Source organism: Gouania willdenowi, chromosome 21 (assembly GCF_900634775.1).
Source record: "Gouania willdenowi chromosome 21, fGouWil2.1, whole genome shotgun sequence".
NCBI lineage: Eukaryota > Metazoa > Chordata > Actinopteri > Blenniiformes > Gobiesocidae > Gouania > Gouania willdenowi.
This window is the reverse complement of record NC_041064.1, coordinates 17046238-17066707: the sequence shown is the minus strand read 5'-3', so window position 1 is coordinate 17066707 and position 20470 is coordinate 17046238. Positions and strand designations below refer to the sequence as shown.

The 20470-nt window shown below is 36.7% G+C and overlaps 1 protein-coding gene across 4 annotated transcripts in view; it reads right to left on the bottom strand.

Moving 5' to 3' along the window:
• sytl5 (synaptotagmin-like 5) overlaps positions 1 to 20470 on the bottom strand; it is a 55664-nt gene that overhangs the window by 24028 nt on the left and 11166 nt on the right. For all 4 annotated transcript variants that reach the window (XM_028435976.1, XM_028435980.1, XM_028435979.1 and 1 more), the window contains exons 2-5: positions 2560 to 2861; positions 2284 to 2499; positions 265 to 377; positions 59 to 176 (exon numbers count right to left, since the gene is read on the bottom strand). In XM_028435976.1, the coding sequence (XP_028291777.1) occupies positions 59 to 176; positions 265 to 377; positions 2284 to 2499; positions 2560 to 2678 (566 nt within the window). In that variant the 5' untranslated portion in view covers positions 2679 to 2861. The remainder of the gene's footprint in view (positions 1 to 58; positions 177 to 264; positions 378 to 2283; positions 2500 to 2559; positions 2862 to 20470) is intronic.

Here is a 20470-nt window from a genome sequence, read left to right as displayed (position 1 = left end):
TTTTAATATTTTGGCTTGGCGTGCTCTCTGTTTCTGGCCTGCTTCGTTTTCTCCTCACCCTTTCCTGTGAACACCATCCACAATGCTGAGCACTGCACTCCTTTTGGATTTCGGCGTGTCAGTTTTTTCTGGCTCTGAAGAAGCAGGCTGGCTCTCTGTGGGAATTTCTTCTGGAGCTGGTTACCAGAAAACATCAGAAACATGTTCATGAAATCAGCAGTGAGAGCATTACGGCCATGACGTGCCATTGGTGGAAAGACTTACGCATCGGGCAGCTGAGGATTGTCTTTTTAATCACATCGCTGCTCGACCCTTTCTGCTCAAAACGCTTGGATCGCGTCTCCAGGAACCATTCCCCCGTCACCACCTTCAGCTCACTGTGTTACCAACACAACCATCACAGTTAACACAACCAATTACAATTACATCTTCAATTATCCATGTTCAATCACAACTTGATTACGATTACTGAGCCTTATTAAATAACCCCCAAAAAACATAACTTTCCTCGTGTGTTAGCTTTCTGTTAGCATCTCATAATAACGGGTCAGTTTGACTCATGTCTTAAATCAGCTGTAAAATACACTAAAAAATATTATCTATCATTGAATTTGTTTTTCATCTCTTATTTACCTTGTTAGGCTTCCTTATCAATGAAAATATTGGTATTAATATTTTCAATGTGTGTGTCTGAACCTGTTTTCTGTCAGTATACCCCTAGATTTAATTTTATTAATTTTTTAAATGGTAAAATGATCAAGAATTGACAGGTAGTGGGAAAACTTGATATGAAACATAATTAATAATTGTTAACTACGTATGTGTAAGCCATAGAATTGTAATTGATAGTTGTTATATAATTTCCATGCTAATTACAATTGCAATTCAGTTATGATTACAATATCAACAGTTTTTCTTAAATTACAATTACAATTAAAATTATGTCATAATTGTAATTAATTATCAATTGTGCGATTATGATTATAATTGACCCCAACCCTGGTCATTATGCATTTTTTTAAAAATTCAGATTTGGTTTGTTTTGTTGCTACAGTGTGTCTTTTTAATGTTATTCTTCCTTTCTGCACAGTCAGAATGAGCCCTTTGTGTGTGTTTTTGTGCATCAATAATGCCAGAATATCTTTGTCACTGTGAAATCTAACAACAAATTCCACATCATGAGTTCCTTTCATACATAGAAAAACCCCAATAAAAGCACAGACTCGAAATGTCATCATATCGTAGCTCGAAGTGATGACAACAGCTCACGCTTGTTGGCTGTCATCGTAACTTATCACACAATCCTGATGCACAACCGTCACAAATGGCAACTGTCAGAGGAGCGAGATGCATCGCAGTAAAGAGAGCTCAGAGAAACTGAGCGAGCTGCCGATAAATCATGGCGCGGCGAAAGAAAAATGCGACACTTTAGCGAAAATGACGGCTCGTTTCTTTTCATGGCAGGGAAGAAGTGAGCAGGAAACACAGCCGTCAGTGCTAATAGTGCAGGTATGCATTCCATTTAAAACCTGCTTTTAGTAACCTGAGAAGTTATTAAGTGAGATTATGCTTTGATTTAAGGGTTTTTGGTCCTTTAAGAACAATTAAACAAACCAATAAGGTACTGTAGTTCCAGGTTATTGACAGAGGTGAAAGAAACGAACTCATGTTACTGTAACTGAGTTGCTTTTATGAGTACTTTCTAAATCACTATTTTGCATTGAATTCAATGGAGTTATTTTATTTATTAAATACCAATTGTGCAAGATCTTATCTCTTCCTTTTTAAGTTTACATGTGAGATGTTTACTGTGTGCAAGGAAACCGTGGCAAGATTTATTACCAAAAATAAACGTGGGGGGTGAAAGTAACTAGTACCTTTTACTTTGAGTACTATTTAATTGAGCTGCTTTTTACTTGTACTTGAGTATTTTATGTATGACTAACTCACGGAACAATACTTTAACTTGAGTAGGATATATCAGTACTCTTTACACCTGTGGTTATTGATACAGTAGGCTTTCCTCTGAATTCAAAGCTATTGACTACAATTCAGGAACCTTTAATAAAGTTACTTGTGAGAAACACACATAAACCACATAACTTAGTTAAAAAACACAATTTTCCCCAGATTGGGAAGTTTGCGAAAACAGAATTTAAATAGTTTTCTCCGTCACTGTAGATCAGACTCTGTATCCTAACACTTTTGGTACGTGATGACAGATGTGGTGCAAATTTCTCATTTAAAAACCCATCTGGGGTCGACTCTCCTTCACACACTTACGAGATCTTGGAACAAACATTACACCTCCACTGCCGTGAGCTGGGATGTGTAACACGGCACTCATTGCAGACGCGCAGCTGGCACTCCTGGCAGAAGTCTCCTCGGTCAAAAAGGAGCCCTAAAGACTTCATGCAGCGAGCACATCGCCGCTCTCCCTGCTCCTGCGGCCGATTGGAGCCTTTTCGTTTGATCTCCAGCAGCTCGTTCTTCAGCTTTCTGCAGAGGAGCACAGCGCTGTTAGAAAACTGAAGCTCAAATAGACTTTAGAATCCTTACCGTATCCTTTTCTCTTCTCGTTTCCTCAATTTCTCATCTTTCTGCAGCACTTTTAGGATCATATCCCGTTCATGTTCCAGCAGGAACGAGAGATTTAGATCCTCCCCGACCTGCTCCATTGGATCTCGGTTCCACACTCAGCTCCCGAAGCAGACTTCATAGGCAGGGTCTACATCAACTCCACCAAGCACCAAAGTGCTCATGTTTCTTTGAAGCTTCGCTAATGACCAACGAGTTGATCTTTCATTGTGTGAACTTGTAAAGTTCCTGATGGTCTTCGTTTCTTGTGCTTTTTTGTAAACCTGAATGAAGCCCAACAGAAATGAATAAATTAGTAATTACAAATATTGCACATTGGTATTCAGCAGATACAGGGAATAGTCTATTTTACTTCCCTTCATCTTATTTCCTTATCCATTAATTTAGAAAGCACAGTGATTTTTACAGTTTCAATGGGGAGTAATTGGCAGACCTTTGGCAGCTCTGCAGCCGCTTAACATCCTCCAATTAGACTCAGTCTGACATTCAAAGCCCAACACCAAACACTTCACTGCCTCCATTTCAAATGCTCAATTTTTCCATGACATTCTTGACGAGCCTTGCACACATTTTTAGCACACCTTTGCATACAAATCAACACTCATTTAACATCAATCCCTACACATAAATCCTTCATATTTAGCAGTCCAATGACTTCACAAAGACAAATTGACGTAATAGATCCAACGCGGAATTTGTCAAGACGTTTGTGTCTTATTTGCATAAAACTTCAGTCATTTAAATTGGTGGGAAAACATATGCGTACAGTACATCTGGAAAGTCTTCACAGCGCTTCATGTTTTCCACATTTTTTTTATGTTACAGCCGTATTCCAAATCGGATTAAATGAATCTCTTTCTTCAAAATTCTACACAAAATACCCCACAGATTTTTAAAAACTGAAAACTATAGTAATCACATTTACATAAGTATTCACAGCCTTTGCCAGGGAGCTCAAAATTGAGCTCAGGTGCATCCTGTTTCCACTGATCCCTGAGAGGTTTTTACAGCTTAACTGGAGTCCAACTATGGTAAATTCAGTTGATTGAACATGATTTGGAAAGGCACACACCTGTCTATATTTAAGTCCTACAGGTAACAGTGCATGTCAGAGTGCAAACATCAAGCATGAAGTCAAAGGAATTGTCTGTAGACCTCCGAGACGGGATTGTTTTGAGGCAAAAATCTGGGGATGAATACAGAAAAATGTCTGCTGCTTTGAAGATCCCATATGAAAATAGAGGAAGTATGGAACCACCAGGACTCTTCATAGAACTAGTCGAGTCTGAGCGATCAACGGAGAAGGGAGGTCACCAACAACCTGATGGTCACTGAGTCAGAGCTCCAATGTTCCTCTGTGGAGAGACGAGAACCTTCTAGAAAGACAACCATCCAACCAGGCAGGCCTGTATGGTAGAGTGGTCAGACAAAAGCCACTCCTTAGTAAAAGGCACATGGCAGCCCGTCTGCAGTTTGCCAAAAGGCACCTAAACGTCTCTCAGACCATGAGAAACTAAATTCTCTGGTCCGATGAGACAAATATTGAACTCGTTGGTGCGAATGCCGGGTGTCATGTTTGGAGGAAACCAGGTATTGCTCATCACCAGGCCAATACCACCCCTACAGTGAAGCATGGTGGTGGCAGCATAATGTTACAGGGATGTTTTTCAGTAGCAGGAACTGGCATACTAGTTAGGATAGAGGGAAAAATTAATCCCCCCAAAGTAAAGAGACTCCTGGATGAAAACCTGCTCCAGATCGGTCTTGACCTCAGAATGGGGCGACGGTTCATTTTTCAGCAGGTCAATGACCCAAAGCATACAGCCAAATATGTCAAAGGAGCCAGACAGGAGTGGCCCAGTCAGAGTCCAGATTTGAATCCCATTGAACATCTCTGGAGAGATCTGAAAACGGCTGTGCACAGACATCGCGAGTTTTTGGTCATTTTCTGACACTTCTCAAGCATTTGCTGCATTGCTGCATCACTGGCTGCTCCAACATACAGAACCTTTTACAATGAAGTGATAGAATGTTTCTTCAACCGTTTTGAGAAATGTTTGCTTAAAGTTGTGCTAGAAGAATTCACATTCACACCTCTTTTTGATCACTTTAGTATCACTTTCTTGAATCAGAGCATTTTTCTTTGTATAAAGTGTAGTCTATGCCTTTTTTAGAAAGCAACCAAGTTAAAATAAAGGTTTCTATGTCATTTATAAATGAGTCAGTCGATACACCATGCAATAGCATTGACTTGAGTAGCACTAGTTTAAAGATCCCAAAATTACATTTTTAGGTTGAAATAATCTCCACAGCCTTAACAATGAATATGCAAATACAAATACATAGCATTCAGTAGCATCCCACAGAGCTATACATATATCGATATTATTTTATAACCCAGGATTTAAGAGGAGAAGTCAAGAACGACCACCTCTGTGATCTTTTTAGGTACAGCTGTACTGATTATGTTAAACAATCCCCAAACGTGTGTGGAGGAGCAGAATCATTACATCTTGCTGTAATGAAAGGCTAAGAGCACTTGATTTCATCTCTTCTGAGAGCTCAGAAATAATGATTTCCATATGCAGTGAATTAACACACACGAACAATGTGATTTGACAGGATTTCCTGTCAGATCAAATAAACAGCAGAGCATAATTTGCACAAAAGTCAGCGGCAAGGACTGAATATCAATGTGCAGACGGGGGCAATACGAGGTGCGGATCTAAAGGACAAAGTTGTGCCTGCACTTTTAAATTGAAGTCTGAAAAATCTAAATTGAACAGAGTGGAGGGAATTTGCATATGCTGGCACGAGCCTCCTTCACTTCTTATTTATTACCGGCTCTTTCATCCTCGCCCTTTCTTTTCTCGCCTCTTCCCTTCACTTTACATGAATTAGCAATAATGAACCGGCAGACATCACTGCAGCTTTGTTTGCAGCCAAAGGCACATCGTGACCAGAGATTGTCACGTATCTAAGCTACACCCCAGATGCATTGAATGGAGAGGTGTCAATTTCTAGCCTTACACTTTCTATTCAGCGATAATCTAAACATCATCAAAGGATTACTCAGAGATTCTTTGTTTATGTCCACTCGGCAAAGAAAAACACAGCTGATTGGTTTAGTCAATAGTTCATAGCCTACTCTAGATGGGCATCCCACAATGCACACAAACTTTGAAATCTGATAGGGAAAATTACCATTACTAACACAATAGTGCTCAATGGCACAAGTTTTATCAAATTTGTATTAAAGCAGGACATTTTTTAAATATCAAAAAACAGGTCCAGGCTTAGGTTTCAGTGATTTATTATTTTAGCAAATCAAAATACTCTCTAGAGTATTATTTGGAGGACTAACCCGTTTACATACCGATTCTGCAGCTTCTTCACTTAACTTATGAATCGTAATGTTTAATAGATAGACATTGAGGTAGCAAAGGAAACAACCAATCAAATCATTAATGTAAAAGGGTGTAGGATTTTAGGCGGATAAACTCCCACATTTTACACAACATCTCACCAGGTAGTCGCTGTCACTGGCAGTGAATAGGCCAGTGTGTTACTGTCACGGTAAGAGAAACATTTTTGGTTATTGAATAAGGATACAGACATTTTTTCCCCCAATGTTTCCATGTTAATTAAGTTAACGTTTCAGCATTGGCTGAAGGCTAATGCCTTCGTTACGTTGTGCATTATTTTTTAAAAGATTAAATAACAAAAAAATGTCCATTCTGATGCTTAAAGCTGATACCTGGAGTTTCTGAGAAACGTCTCAATGTCCTGCCCTAAACAGCTCCACTTCCTCCCACTGCCTCTGCCAATCTACCAGAAGCATTGATACAGGTCTATGGGTCAGGTAAGAGCCAAAATCATATCTACCTGTTTGCTGTTGTGACACGCGGCCTTGTTTCCGTGCACAGTTCAGCATTCACTTTGATTGACAGTCTCAAAAACAGGAAGTCAAAGCCTATTGGCTGGGCGCACTCAGCAATCGTTTCCATTTGTATAGGGGTCTATAGGACGAAGGAGGGACTTATATACATTAATGTTTATGAATGACCACATGTAGTAGACCATAGTAGAAAACTAGTTAAGTATTTTTTGCATTTCGAAAGAATCATACATAAACATAGATTTCTCAGAAACTCAGAATATCAGCTTTAATGACATTGCGTTATTTGTTTTTAGTGTTCACAATCACCTATAGAGAGAAAAAATAAATATGCATGACATCAGTACGAAGCACCTGTCCTCAACCAGCAAAAGTTACAGTAGCTACAATAACCTTTGCTACCTTATTTCTACCACCTTTTAACAAAATAATAGCAAAGTTCTGATGTTCTTTTGTGTTCTTTCCTGTTAAGCTTGTAGTGAAAAAAGGACAGCACTGTTTCTGGCTCTATGTGGAATTAAAGCTAACTCTTTGCCAAGATGTAGATAGACATCAACTCACGTTAAGATCTACAAGAACTTAGATCTACTGTAAGATGTTAAATATCAATGAGAGGTGCTGTCACCCGTTTAGCTGGTGAAATATACGGTATTAGTTTGCAGCAGTTCGTTGACCTCAATGGATTAGCTAACCCTCCATGTCGGTTGGCAAACTTGGGGCCCCCAAACATGATCTTGCAAAGGGCCCCACCTAAACTAGAAAAGGATTTACCAATAAACCTTGAAATTACACAGTTATCACTGCAAAAGAAAACCTGTTGGGATGTATTGTAGCTAAATAAAAACGCGTGCACGTCTGAATATGTTATGTTAATGAGCAGTAGGCTGAATATTATAGCCTGAACTTTAGTTTTGACTTCTTTAACTTCCTGCTTGATAAAAAAGCAGGAAGTTAAAATACTTTTGGTAAGTGGAAATGAGGCAGTCAGTGGGATGCATTTTTCCTGATGCACTGGAAACTCATGACTCACACTGGGTTAACAACAGCAGTGAACTGAAGCTAATATTTATCTGAGCATCGACAATGTCCCAGTGGCTCTGTGTGCGTGTGCGTGCATGTGTGTGTCTGTGTGTGTGTGTGGCCTTCTCACAAAGCCCTCCCTGAGTACACACAGCCTCTCACACTGCCCTGAGTAAACACACTTGAAGAGGCAGTAAAGGTTTATATCTCAGCAAAGAAGACACAGCTCTGCACGTATAACCACATTCTCATCACATCAGGACATTCTTATGATCATGCTTAGCCGTTCATACGCGCAAGAGCTCGTAAACTGTGTTTCCTGGAGTTGACGGAGGGAAGGGAGCTGGCCTCACCATCCATCTGCCACATACAGACTGCAGGTTTGCCAGCCAGCAGCTGGTTTGGAGTTGGCAATAAAGAAAGCACACCTGAGAGAGAGGCTAATTAACAAAGAGTCAACATCGAGGAAATCCACCGCCGAATATTCAGCAGACAGACTAAATAAATACAAGCTGGAAGTCCTTACCAAAGCAACATACCGTAGAGCCTGAAAACACACAATCTAGTTTGCATAAACCTGTCATCAGATTCTTTGTTGATATTAAAGAACAAAACGGTTTTAGTAGAGTAGATATTGTGGGGACGTCAAGGTCGGTTGAAGTTAGGGGTGTCCCGATACAACTTTTTCACTTCTGACATGATACAGATGTTGCACCTTTGTGTATTGGCCGATACCATAATTGATCCAATAGCAGAATCATACGTACGATTATGACTTATTTTGTACTGTAGAATGTTAGAAAAGCCTTGATCAAGTGATTTTTACTCAAACTGACTCAATTAGTATCAACCAATGGGTTACACATTTTAACCTTAAACATAAGAATAATAAAAAAACACAAGAATATTTTACAACTATATAGCATTATCATTTTTGTCATTATATAATGCTGAAAAATACCCTCAATAAATCCATATATATATATATATATATATATATATATATATATATATTTCCTGAAAACATTTGTCTGAATAAATGAAACCTTGACATATTATTCATAAAAAAAAGACAAAAAGAACTTGCAGGAATTGTTACGAGGAAGTCAAATACACATCAAAGCGATCAGCATATGCCTCTGAGAAAGACTGGCAGTTGACAGTCGAAACATGTCAGGAGATCACTGTAAATTTCCTGAAAAACATTTATCTTAATATAATATATATTATATCTGTCACCTCATTGTGAATTTTGAATCAATTTCTGAGGAAAGTTTGTATGTTTTACTCCATTCTGTGAATTTAGAAACATGCATCACGATGACTGCAGTGATGAAATCAAATGACTTTTGATGTTTGATGTTTTCTTCTCTGTGAGATTATGTGTAAAGCCAGGGTGGAGGTGTGTACTCAGTGTCACATGACTGTAAATGGGATGGAATGGAGCTGATGAATTGATAAATACGGTACATGGTTGAAATTGACTCAGCAGGGTTTAGGTAACACGTCACACAACAGGTGATGTTTGGCTTTGGATTAAGAAACTTTCAGCAGTGGGACTTTAAATCTCCACTGTTTTTCACCAGAGTTCTCCTAAAGGTCTAAACCAACAATTAACTAATCCTTCTTATAAATGTACCCACAGCCGGAGCTCATTTCTACCTCGCAGAGCTGCCTCGAGTGAAACCACTTAACATTAAGTGAACTGAGGTCTTTGCAATAATGCAACTAATCTTATTTTTTGTTAAATGCTAAATAATGACACCTTTAGTACATTCATTCCAAAGTGGCATCCCAAATATGTTTTTCTCCTAAAGCAGTATAATAATTTCCATTAAGCTTTGTTTATTATTGTTATTTAATGAACAACCAAAGACTGCAGGAGTGTTTCCACATGTGACACCAATTCTGTGTAACGTTCAATCTGCCATTGTTGTTTTTTAGCACCTGTAAAGCTGAATTTTTATCATGAGAAACTGAGTCAAGTCAAGGCAAGTGAAGTCATAATTCATTTCTAACCTTAAAAACTACTCAATGTTACAGTCTTTTGTTTTTGACACAGTTAATCTTACTTTCTGGCTGCAATATTTATCTCATCACAACTTCTGTAATTAAACTGGCCAACATCTGTTCTCTCCTGGTACCTGTTCATCAGTGTTTCACTCAACAGAATATGCCAAACATGTCATTTCTACAGCGACAACATGATGAAAGTATATATAGAATATATGCGCGCAGAATTCAAAGGAAAGTTCTATGCACATTTCTCCGGTGCATCAGCGACAAAGTAAATGATAAAAGCAAACGCTCACAGCAACACAGTTAGTGACCTATTCACAGGAAGGTTGCAGAAAAGCTGTAGTTCTATGTTTTCTAGATGTGATAATAAAAAGTTGTTTCCTTCAGACCCGGCGGCTCGCGTTGTTTACTTTCCTTCTGATGCCGACTGCTTTTAAATATAGACAAAAGTTTAAGAGAACATTCATTCTACTTTGTAGAGTTGTGTTTAGACGAGTGAATTTGTGAGTATCTGCAATGCAACGTTAGACACTAGACGTTCAGTGCTGCTGATTAAAGCCCACCTGCAAATAACAGACATGAACGCTCTTTATTTAGAGAACTGATTGTTGGGTATATTGTGCATTTGATTAATATTAGGATTATTATTGCTATTACCATTATAATTTTACTATGATAAAAAAAACATTACTATTATTTTTATTAGGGGTGTCCCGATTCAATATAGATTTCGGTCTGATATCAACGAATATCGGTTTCAAATTTCCGATTATTTATTTATTTTTTTCCCCCCCAATTCATTTTTTATTTATTTTGTGCAATTGTAGAATATTGTTATTGATATTATGTTGAAGGTTAAAATAGTATGTAACCAATCTGTTAATAATAAAGGGGTCAGTTTTTCTCATACCTACTGTTGCTGACTATTGTTCTCTGTATGAGTAACATCACTTGATCAAGCCTTTTCTAACATTCCACACTACAAAATAAGTAATTATTACTTTTTATTAAAGAAAAAAATATATAACAAAGGTGATAAAAGTATGTATGATTCATGCTGATATCGGATCAATATCGGTATCGGACGATACGCAAAGCTGCAATAATGGTATCATTTCGGAAATGAAAAAGTTGTATCAGGACATCCCTATTTTTTATCATCACTCTAATTCTTATTATTTTATGTATTAATTATGTCAGACATTTGTACTGTATTTTGGTAGTAAAACTGGCATTTGAAAAAAAAAATGTCCAAGAATCTTGTGCCATTGCTTTAAGTGTAATGTTTAACAAATCAAACAGTTGGAAATCGGTGCAAACGTTACTAAAAGAGAATTAATGAAGAAAACCTCTAATAGTATGTATTAAAAAGGCATGTGTGTATATGTGGGGATGAGCAAAAGCTGTCATTTAGACTGTCAGAGGCAATGTGCTTCATAGAGAGAAAATAGTGATAATATTTGCTTTATTTTAAGGAGAGATTTTCATTAGACCAAATGGTTCGAGTGAAAGCAACAATTATCACAGTGAGCTATGAGGAAATTTGCAAATACTGCTAAAACATTTGCTTGGATTATTTTTGCTGGAACTACTGAAGTGCTGATGCTAAGAAAATGAGTCAAATACGCATTGAAGACATTTACTGCAAGCCCTGAATAGATGAACAACTTCAAGGCAAATTATATTAACCATTTATTATGTAACCCTTAATGATTCCACCCATCATAATGCATTTCTTACATGTTAATGTAGCTTTTTTTGTAACCAACTTGTTTTGCCTCAGTGTGTCCCCATCAGTGTTGGGAGTAACTAGTTATTTTTGTAATATATTACAGTAATATATTCATTTTTGAAGTAACTCAGTAGTGTAAGTCATTACAAAAGTGAAAATATATTACTAGTCACAATTAAAGTAACTGAAGTTACATGCATATTTAACTTAAGTGCACATTTGCTTTGTTTTCTCACTGTATGCATCTATTTGAGGAAAAAAAAGAGGATCACTATAGTTAAATATAACTTATGGGAAACAAAAAAGAGCTTTCGGCTCCTGAAACAGCAGAAGTATTTGAAACAAAACATAGACCGATGTTATTCGAACACCATCAGTGTGATATATTTAGTGTTCTGGACCAAAAGTAACTCAAAGTAGTGTAACAGTAATATTGTAATACAAACATATTACATTTTTATCACAGTAACTAGTAATATAAATATATTACAAGTAAGTTTAGAGTAACTTACCCCACACTTTTCCCCATATATAACACACATGTAGATCGAAGTAAAGTTATTAAAAAATATTTGGATTCAAAATGTTCTTGTCAAAGTTTTCAACCAATGCTCCAAATTCTGTAAACCATTACTGACGAATATAAACCATAATGGAGGGCAATTATTTCCCCTGTTGTTTATTAAGTTACAAACTAAAAGATATTTGACCAAACACGCAAGGAATACATTTGCATATATTGTGTATTTTTTCACACTTTCTATGAATAATCATATTTAAACAGAACAGTTGTTTTTCCTGTTTTACCTGAGAAATGTAAATCATTAAGCGTCTCTAAAACAATTTCATGCAAGCTATGAAGGGAAAATAGTTCACAAAACAGAACTGAAGGAAGAATAGTCATAAATCCATAGATGCAGTAAAATGTATTATTCACATAAGTCAGTAGGTGTGTGAAAAAAAAAAAAAAATGATTTCATGATATATCGCAATTTTTTGAATGCCGATTTTAAATCTTTTTTTTTCCCTGATATTTAATCAATATAGTTCTTATTGTATCCTGTTTCTACATAAAAACCTTGAAAATTTTGCCACTTCCACAACTCCACTCCTGTAGATGGCGCGGTAGAGCCACTTTGAGGTGCGGCGCGACGCCATTTCTGTAGTAGAGGCAGTTTCAGTGGCAGAAGCGGATTGACTCAAATCCCAAACAACGTTGATAACAACAGTACAAAGCTGACGTTTGGAAGTACTTTGGCTTCTAACGAGCTTGATAAGGACAAAGTCGACTGCAAGATTTGCCTCGCTCTTGTGACATATTTTGGGAACACGACTTCACAATATTGGGTTCACGATACGATTCTCTCACGATTTATTTTACAAAATGGGACTGTAGAAAAATGATGAAAAATGAAATATTCCTTTAATTTTTTGGGGAAAAAACTATAAAAAACAAAACTGTTTTCCTTTTATTTTTCATTGCCAAAAGAATCCCTTGATAAACTATTCAAAACAATGCAATTTACCTAAAAATAATTCTTGAATGAAATAAATAAAGGAATAATACAAATGAAGAAGAAGCCTATTAATTTAAATTCTGGTTCTATAGTAAACAATGCAAAACTGCATAATAGTTATTTTTAAAAGTGCAACTGAAAATGTATTTTGTGCCTTAACAATTGGACTTAAAAAAAAAGTCATTTCACTGTATTTACGTCAGATATTTGTTTGGACCAACAGAGGGCACTGGTACCCCAGTGGTCGGTTGGCATGCAGATATCTTGCAGTGAAGAAGAGATGCTATGCTAGCAGACAGAGCTAATAGAAAAACGTGACTTTTACAGGAATAATTTATTAACATGTAAGAGTAGAAGGCGGCCAGAAAGAAAGCATTAGCAAATTCCGCCCGCCGCCTACACTTCTGGATTTGCTGGTTAAAAAAAGTACTGCGATTCAATTTTCACAGTATCAATGTGAATCGTGATACTTGTGAATCGATTTTTAACTGTCTTACGATTAATCGTTACATCCCTACTCACATGACATCGTGCTGAGGTGTTGGCAGAGAAACTGTCTCATCGCTACGTTTAATTTTGATATTAACTGAGTAAAATATTGCAATATATTGCGATAATATTGTATCGTGATCCAAGCATCGTGATACGTATAGTATTGCGACATCCTTGCCAATACTCACCCCTATAAGTCAGTGCAGTTGTTCAATCATCACTAAGCATCAGTGCTTCAAAATACTACAGACTGATAAATGCAGACTCACAACTGGGCCTGAAACCATAACAACAATCCAACTACAAACTAATTAGATAGTCAAATATTAAATTAATACAATGTTGTGATATATAATCAATTTTAAATGGTTTTTCACTAGACTTTTAAAAAGTATCGTTATGCAATATTTTTGCATGTATTGTTTACAAAAACTGTGACTAACATGCACAACATTTTCATTCAAAATAGTTTATTATACACTGCCTTCATGAGGGGTGTTGATGGACAGATATGCAATACAATTAAAAAACATGTAATCGTCTCGCAAGGCTTGCACTACACGTACTTACATACTTATGCAGACATGAATAAAAATTAAAAACCAGGCAATGCTCTTAAGAACTGTTTCCATCCAATCAGCAGCTAATCCGTGAGGACAAGTTAGTGTGAAAGGGGCAGGACTAAATGTTAAAAAAGCCAATCAGAAATATTCTCTTTATGTGAATTTGCAACATATAGTAAACCGTTTTATTTTGAACAAATGCAATAATACAAGTTAACAATATTACGATAAACAAGAGATTTGATGCAGACGGCTACCCTCCAGAAAAAAAAAACAACACATAATACATATAATTTTTGTATTCAAAAGGCATTACAGAAACAAATAATCCATATTCAGCATCCTGTTTTCCAGCCATTGCTGCTGTTAATAAATTAATTTTGTCTCATCTTTATATGATATTGATATATTACACACATTTTAAATTGTCATACAACTTATTTTCTTTTAAATTGTTTGATATTTATACACTCTTTCATTTCCATTGGAGAACTGTTACGGAATCGTAATCCACACACTGATACACAAAAGCTTGTTGTTCACACGCTCACAAACCTAAAATTAATTTTAATTCTCAGTTTGTAAATCCTTCCCTTTTGAATGTTTTCAGGTAATAATTCATTCTTGGCCCTAAATACAACCATAGATATATACTAAATATTAAATAATGTGTGCAAAGGTCATTTAGGTTGACCGAATCCTCACACACATTGTTCGAAAATGACTAAACTGGGTAGAGTAATACAAACCATTTCAAAATTAAAGTTATTCTAATGACTGAAATAAGCCACAGATGTGCAGTGAAACTATTGAATTTATTAATGGAAAAATAAGGTATATATATATATATATATATATATATATATATATATAAAGTATAAGCGCCATTGTTGCACGATTCTACAACGACACATACTCGTGTGTTGTCTTACACATTCGACTCATGTCTTCACCTGAATCTGAAATCTTCAGCAGTGACATTGACTTTATTCTCTAAATGCCTCACACGCCCCGTCACACTGTGAAAATGAGGCTTCAAAACATTTCCTGAGACTTTAAGTGAGAACATCCGAAGGTGAGCTGTGTGTTTTTGCAGAAAAGAGGAACATTGAGACCTCTTAAGATCAGTCCTGACTTCAGCTTTCATCTTGTTCCTGCAAAGAGGAGCAGCGCAGATCTTTCCCTCTAGAGATTTCCTTAAAAGACATACTGCACACACACACACACACACACACTCTATCTCCTGTTATTCAGCGTAACGTCCCCCGACACAGGCGCTTGGGAAAGTACGCTGAATCATTTTTGACAAACTCAGTTCTGGATCATAAATAAATAACACAAATAACCATTTCATGTGAAAGATAGGTGATAGAAGAATAGTCATAAAGCAATAGGCTTAAATAAAATGTATTATTCACATTAGTCAGTGCTGGTTTGTGTCTGTGCTTTGAAATGCTAGACGGATAAATGCAGACTTACAACTGGGCCTGAAACCATAAACTAATTAGATGAACAAATATTAAATTAACTCAAGGTAATGCACTGTAATTCATTTCCAAGGGTTTTTCCACTAGTCTTTTACAAAGTATTTTTATTCAAAAATACATACAGTACAATACATACAATATACATATTGTATGTAAAGGAAGGATGACAAAAACTGTGCATGACATTTTTACATTAAAAATATAAAAACTAGTTTATTATACACTATCAGAGTTGGAGTCAATCACATTTTTCAGTTACAATTACATATTCAATGACCCATGTTCAATTACAATTCAATTACGATTATTTTTTATTCATAGAAAATAAATTACAATTACATTCTCAATTACTAAAGTTCAATTACAATAAATCACAATTACTGAGTCTGAAATAAATAAACCCATAAAACCTAACCTTCCTCTTGTGAAAGCATCTCTTATGATAACCTAAATCATCTGTAAAATACACTAAAAACAAATATCTATCTAATATCTAATTTCTTTCCCATCTATTGGTTACATTACATTGAAAATATATTTTAATATTCTCGGTGTGGGCATTTGAGCCTTTTTTTCTGTCAGTATATCACTCGATTAAATTTTTTTTGAAATGGTAAAATGTGGGAAAGCTCGATTTGAAACATATTTTAATAATTGTTAACTACATATGTGTAGAACTGTACATAGAACTGTAACATGGATCCCCAGTTTTGCGTTAAACTATAATTGACCATTTTTTATAGAATTTTCAAGCCAATCACAATTACAAATCTGAACTAAATTCCAATTCAATTCCGATTATGACAGCAACAGAATTTTAAAAATACAATTACAAACATAACTATGCCATAATTGTAATGAATTATCAAGTACGCAATAACAATTATAGTTGACCCCAACCCTGTACACTACTACGACTCCATCATCTCCTGTTATTCAGCGTCCCCCGGCACAGGCTTGTGAGAATGTACACTAAATCAATTTTGACAAACTCAGCTCTGAATCATAAATAAATAACACAAATGGCCATTTTATGTCAAAAGACAGGTGAGTTGTTCACCGACTTCCTCTGGGAGGTTTTGGACATCATGTAGGTTGAAGTGTCGCAAACCCCACTAACATAATTGACAGGATGCTGAATCATTGATGCACTGGAGACGTCAGTCGGCAAAGATGATGAAGGGCAGAGAGCATCTCAGGTGACCATTAAACAGAAGGTTGCTTGACTCAGCCCCAACCTTTGGCAGGCTGATTTAGTATGGCACTGAAACACACACACAGATGCACACACGTGCACGCACGAGTGATTCCTGGACTGAGAAGGAAGGAAGTATGCAGTGCAGTTTTTCCTGCTTTGAGACCGATATCTGCCTTCAAATTGGTGCAGCTTGTGTTGCTTATCTCAACTGGAGGGAAATGAAGCATATAAGATTTGTGCTGCTATCTAAGACATGCATCTCCCAGTATGCAATCCACTTCCTGCCATCGGATGAGAACCTGCGCTCACTGGGAGGTGGAATCGATAAGACAGCTGTTGTCTTCTCACAGAGATTCTCCACTTTTCTTCCTTTTTCAAAATCTTGCTTTGTTTTTTTAAAACAAAGCAAGGGCACAATAATGTTGAAATTACTTGTTTTCCTGCATAAAATCTGTGGCCCACTTGAGATCAAACTGTTCCATATTTGGCCCCTGAACTAAAATGAGTTTGACACCCCTGCTTTATGTCATCGCCAATCAGCCGCTACCTGCTGTCATCTGCATCTGATTGTCATCACTGAGCTATAATGTCTGAACGCTCCTCAGACACACAGTCCATCATGGGTTGTCAGTCACAAACCAATTTGAATAAACGAAGCAGCATTAGACACTTGTGTGAAATTGAATAAGTCACCTCAGTCAAGCCTGCCACATTGCGTAACAGTGACGAGCACTCACACGTGGCCTATTGCCTCCTATTGTGAGTCTGCAGCAGAAAAGGAAAGTCACAATGTCACAGACCAGCCAACCAATATGAGTGATCAAACTTCTTAATTAGCTTTCAGCAAAATAACACATGCTGGGACTGTAGATGAGCTTCTGCAAAGAAAGTGAGGAACGACTTTAAACGGAGTCCTTGAAGGAAGAAGTGGTGCTAGATTTGACGCTGTGGTGCCATCGAGGAGGTGAGACACGACAATAGTTCCATAACATCACGCATGGTCTGACAGGCACTTCCTCGAAGCCTGGATGTTACTGCTGTGATTTAAATGAACTGAATGTGACAGGAGGAAATAAAAAAAGAAAGTGACGCTTGAGGCCAGAGCCAGTTGAGTTTCACAAAGCTGGTCGATCTCTGTCGATGGTGATAATTAGTAATGACGTATCGCATCCTCACTATTGTTTTCTGAGTACTTTATTATTATTATTATTAGGGATGTAACGATTAATCGTAAGGCAGTTAAAAATCGATTCATAGGTATCACGGTTGATATCGATTTTCTGACAATTGAATTGCAGTACTTTTTTTAACCAGAACCGGAAGTGTTGGCGGCGGGCGGAGTCTGCTAATACTTTCTTTCTGGCCGCCTTCTACTCTTAAATATGTTAATAAATGATTCATTACCCCTTTAGCACCGAAAGAATATCTGTAATATTACTTGAATATCTGTAAAAGTCACGTTTTTTTATTAGCTCTGTCTGCTAGCATAGCTTCTCTTCTTCACTGCAAGATATCTGCATGCCAACCGACCACTGGGTTACCAGCGCCCTCTGCTGGTCCAAACAAATATGACGTAAATCAGTGCAATGACGTTTTTTTTTTCTTTTTCACGTCCAATTGTTAAGGCACAAAATACATTTTCAGTGGCACTTTTAAAAGAAAAATAACTATTATGCAGTTTTGCATTGTTTATTATAGAACCAGAATTTAAATTAATAGGCTTCATTTTCATTTGTATTATTCCTTTATTTATTTAATTCAAGATTTATTTTTAGTTAAATTGCATTGTTTTGAATAGTTTATCAAGGAATTCTTTTGACAATGAAAAATAAAAGGAAAATAATACAGTATTTTCTAGTTATTTTCCCAAAAAAAAAATTTGTCTACAGTCCCATTTTGTAAATGAAAAAATTGTGAGAGAATCGTATCGTGAACCCAGTATAGTGAATCGAATCGTATCGGGAGTTGAGTGAATCGTTACATCCCTAATTATTATGTATATTAATGTACAGCCAAAAATGCAAATACACCGAATTTAGCTCAACGTTAATTTCCATCCGTAGTCCCATGGTTCAGAAGCAGACATATAATATAAAAGGCTAAACATTCACAACTCCAATATATTACTATACACAGTGACAGGTTACTATTAATATTATACAACAGATTTTTGTCTGATAACTCGTCCCCCAAATCTAGTCCTGATTTAACAGACCAGTGTACCCCAGTGTCCAGAATACTAAGGAGACCCTTGCTGTGTTCTTGTGTTTTCATAAGTTTAACGGTTATTTATTATTTGGTAGAATTAAAATCAAAGTGACCCATTCAAACCTCTTGGAACAGTGACATCATAGGACAGTTCTTTTGATGTCATGGCTCCCTCTCCTGATTGGCTGCTGGGTCCTTCCTGTCTCACCTGCAACCTCGCTTGCATTTTCTTTGGTGAATGCAGGGATTCGTCTGAATGTATGACTCAGCGAGTCATTAGATCGCTAATGTTTAAGTACAGTATTCTATTTTAACGTAAGTAATCCAACAAAACATCTAGTACTACAGTATATATGATCTTTTGATAGAGCTCGCAATTAAAATATGCACTAGGATTTCCTACATTAAAGGCTGGATTTGAAGAACTGCTGAACTTTAGACAATCATATTCATGATATGCTCGACTGTGTGAAGGCAGAAAGTCAAAAATCTTAAATTATGCCAATGGATATGATCAACTGTGTAAATGCCAGCATTTAAATAAACAGTGGTCGACCTAGAAAATATTACAGAAGAAAAACCGCGTTCACTGCCATTGGATAAAATTCCAACATGACTGTCAGAAAATGTTAAGATTTGCTCAACAAAAGAAAATAATCTTCATTCAGTTAATATTATTTAATATCAGAGTCTGTCTGTCTTTTCTAACTGTCTTTTAGTGTTTGAGTTCTCTTTCTGCACACAGCCTGGTGTTGTTTACAGCACCTCCTGCCAAGTCGTGACAAACATTTGAAATTCTGCTCTTGCAGCCACGGACCAAACATGTCACAGCCGCCGAACAATTTGTGCTCTCGATAATGACCTCTGGAGTCTGCAGGCCGTTGCAGCTCCCTGACGGGCTCAATGAATCGGAAAACAGAGAAAAACAAACCGTGCAGACTTTTGTCTCTGAGAACCTTGTCCTGACCTCTCCTCCATGTCTGCTCTCTCACCAATTCTCTTTACTTTTTCTCACTTTCTGTAAATGCTGCTGCTGGTCGTTCTTACATTGACGACTTGTTGGTAATATATCATTTCATCCACTAATTAGGAGGGAAAAGCGGCGTGGGCTCAGGAAAAGGCTGTCCTTCCTGATAACAAACCAGCAGGGAAAAGTGCAGATGCAGACAGGAAAGAAATGATAATGATCAACGATTGACTGGATGATTGTGTTAATGCGTTGTGTTGTTGGGTGGGACTGGTGGCTCACATGACAACAAGACTAGCCCATCAAAATGATGAAATGGGTGCAGGATGAATGAGTGAACCTTCATGCAGAACCTTCAGAGCTGTTTGGAGAGGAACTCTTATACGGTCAGTATACCCTGTATAACAGTGTTCCCCTAAGGGAACGCAATGGAACTACTTGAGAAAGAGAAAATAGAAAATTATCAAACGAAAACATTGAAAATATGATTTTTTTTTTTTTTTGTTAAAAATGCCAATTATTAATAATGATGAAAATCATCTTAATTAGAACATGAGCTGAAAATACAAGGGTCAGGAGAGAGATGAGCAGAAATAATAAAAAACTATAGAAATAAATGCATTCAGGAGACACTAAAACTACTAAATACTGTTTCTTTCCACTTATTTACATTGGGATGCTTTCAAATGTGTTATTACTCATTCATTCCATCATTATGCTACATAGGTGATTTTTCATAGAATTCTGAGCAAAATGTATACCCTATATCTA